This window comes from Saprolegnia parasitica (assembly GCF_000151545.1).
Source record: "Saprolegnia parasitica CBS 223.65 unplaced genomic scaffold supercont2.113, whole genome shotgun sequence".
Taxonomy (NCBI): Eukaryota; Oomycota; class Saprolegniomycetes; order Saprolegniales; family Saprolegniaceae; genus Saprolegnia; species Saprolegnia parasitica.
Window position 1 is genome coordinate 1 of NW_012156507.1, and position 2,363 is coordinate 2,363.

The 2,363-nt window shown below is 57.7% G+C and overlaps 1 protein-coding gene across 1 annotated transcript; it reads right to left on the minus strand.

The window, feature by feature from the left end:
* Positions 1-458: 458 nt before the first annotated feature.
* On the minus strand, positions 459-2,030 carry SPRG_14068 (hypothetical protein; the record flags this gene model as incomplete). The annotated part of the gene is made up of 8 exons (XM_012353026.1): positions 459-941; positions 989-1,037; positions 1,094-1,184; positions 1,239-1,336; positions 1,386-1,482; positions 1,525-1,600; positions 1,659-1,922; positions 1,974-2,030. 8 exons carry the CDS (start codon positions 2,028-2,030, stop codon positions 459-461), a joined length of 1,215 nt encoding a protein of 404 aa, XP_012208416.1.
* Positions 2,031-2,363: the final 333 nt, after the last annotated feature.

The window sequence follows — 2,363 nt, forward strand, 5'->3', positions numbered from 1 at the left end:
CCGTCCACGGTACGACGTACTTTACATGCGCCAAGAACGTCCACGCGGCCCACGCCCTGCCGTACGGCGCTTTGTGCGTGAAACGCAAATCAAAACGTGGTTGTGATCCGTGCTTTTCTTTAACAATCGAGTATGTTGCATGGGTTGTTGATATGTTGATACTTCTCGTTTTCGATGGCTCATTTTAGTTTTATGACCTCCAGATTGCCGCACTCGCGATCGATGACAAGGGCCTACGACTGCGCACACGAGAGCTGCCACATCGCACGTATTTGTTCGGATGGATGGTGTCAAACAACGTTTGCACGAGCTGCTGTGCAGCTTTCCAGACTAGGGTTCGGGCTATTTTCCACAACACAAACCAGCGGTTCGATTCCTGCTCCATGGAGTGCTTTCACTTGGTCGATGTGCATGGGTGGTGAGCGCAACAGCCAAACTCAACAAACAACATCAACGCCTCAGTGTTCTGTGGTGTCTGCATCTTTGCTTGCGTCGTTGGGAGTCGTTTCGTCGGGCGCACTCGACGCCGGCTTGATACCGAGCCAGAGCAACACGACTTGCAATAGCTGCAGCGGCAGCGCGATCGCCAGAAACGCGAGCTGCGCAAGCGTCGCGAGGTGCCCGGCTGGCACCACTTGCGAGAGGGCGAGGACCGTCACGAGGCGCACAAAGCCGCCAAACATCGACGTCCAGTCCCACGTCCCATAGAGCACGATGCCGGCCACAGCAACGGGCACAAGACCGGCGCCGAGGGCGTGCCATTGGCTTCGCTCCTTCCACAAAGTGTACGCTTCGACGTACGCAGTCGGCACGATGCGTAGCAAGCCGCACCCGGCAAGTTCGACAACGACCGCGACGCCGAGAAACGAGACGGACGCGAGCGATATCGCCGCCGTGTCGAAGAAGAGAGCTGCCACCATGAGAAGACTGGTGTACGAGCTCTACAGCGCCGGTAAGCGACGAGCAGAGAGCTGCTGCTAGGACATACCCAGCAGTAGTAGACGAGGATGAGCTTATTGATAAATGACAGCGCCGACCTAAGAAGTCCTTGGTGGTCATGCACACTGTCGAGACGATAAAGAGAGGGACGCACGTGATCTTCTCGAGCGCCGAGTGGTCGTCGACGCCGTCTGCATACGAATGTTGGAGCGCCGAGACGCCAAAGGGCAAAGCGAGCACGATGGCTACGTGCACAGGATCTCCATCGTCAGCGCGTGACATGAGCCAATGGCATGTACCCAAGATGATGTAGACGGTGAAATGCGCATCGTGGGACGTGTACAGCAGAAGCAGCGCCGTGAGGTAGCTGTTAAAGTACCACTCGGCGTGCAGAGGACTAGGCATACGTGATGAGTGCGTTGGATCGAGATGGACCAAAACCGTACTCGGGGCCTTGCAGAAAGAATGCATCGAGGTACTCGACGGAAGTGTTGCGCAGCCATGTGCACGGGCCGAGGTTGGAGAAGAGCACCAAGAGGTAAGCTATGCGTGATGAGTACATACGTCGACGGGTGCAGAGCGTACCGCCCATGCCCAGATACGGCCACGACGACGTCCAGACGAGGTACAAAACGGCGATCGAGCACTTACGATGCATGTCCTACGCGTGCATGAGCCACCAGATCGTTCAAGAGCGCAAACGAGAGAAGAAGAAAGACCTTGCCAACCACAGCATAGAGCAGCTTGCGCTCGAGCGCGAAGAGAACACCAATCGTCTCGATGGAGACGTGTTCGAGAATGAGTTTGCCGTCGCAGGTTTCGAGCGCGTGCAGAAACATGGCTTGCACCATCGCGGTCGTTGCGGCGTCCACGGACGACGGCAGCGTAGCGTCGAGCTGCGGGTACTGCTGCACGACGAGGTGCATGGCGTCGGCGATCTCGGCGTCGTCCAAGCCCATTAAGTCGCACTTGGCGTCGCTCGTCTACGCAGGTATCCCGTGAGATAACATTACCGTTTGCAGCGAACGGCGTACGAGGTCGCGCCAATGGCCCACGACGTCGGTGCGGCCTCGCCCGATCTCGTAGCCCATTTCCGCCGAGCCCTACGCTCGACCATGAGGCCTCTGTGTACTGAGTCTCGGTAGGGGTACCGATGGCGGCGGCGGCGCCTCACTGCCGGCCTTCTCGGGCCGCCGGCCTGTTGGTCGGCGCTTCTTGGCTGCGGGTGGTGCCATGATTTGTTCGGTATCCGGACGAAGCATTTTTTGACTCGCTAGAAACACGCAATTTCGCGGGTTCATCGACCGGCGTCGCCGCGAGCCAGAGGTAAACTTTGCTGCGCTGTGACGTTGACGCGTCACGCCATAGCTACGCAAGCCTCGAAAAAGACTCGTTATTAATAGCATCAGTAATGAAGGGTCGAC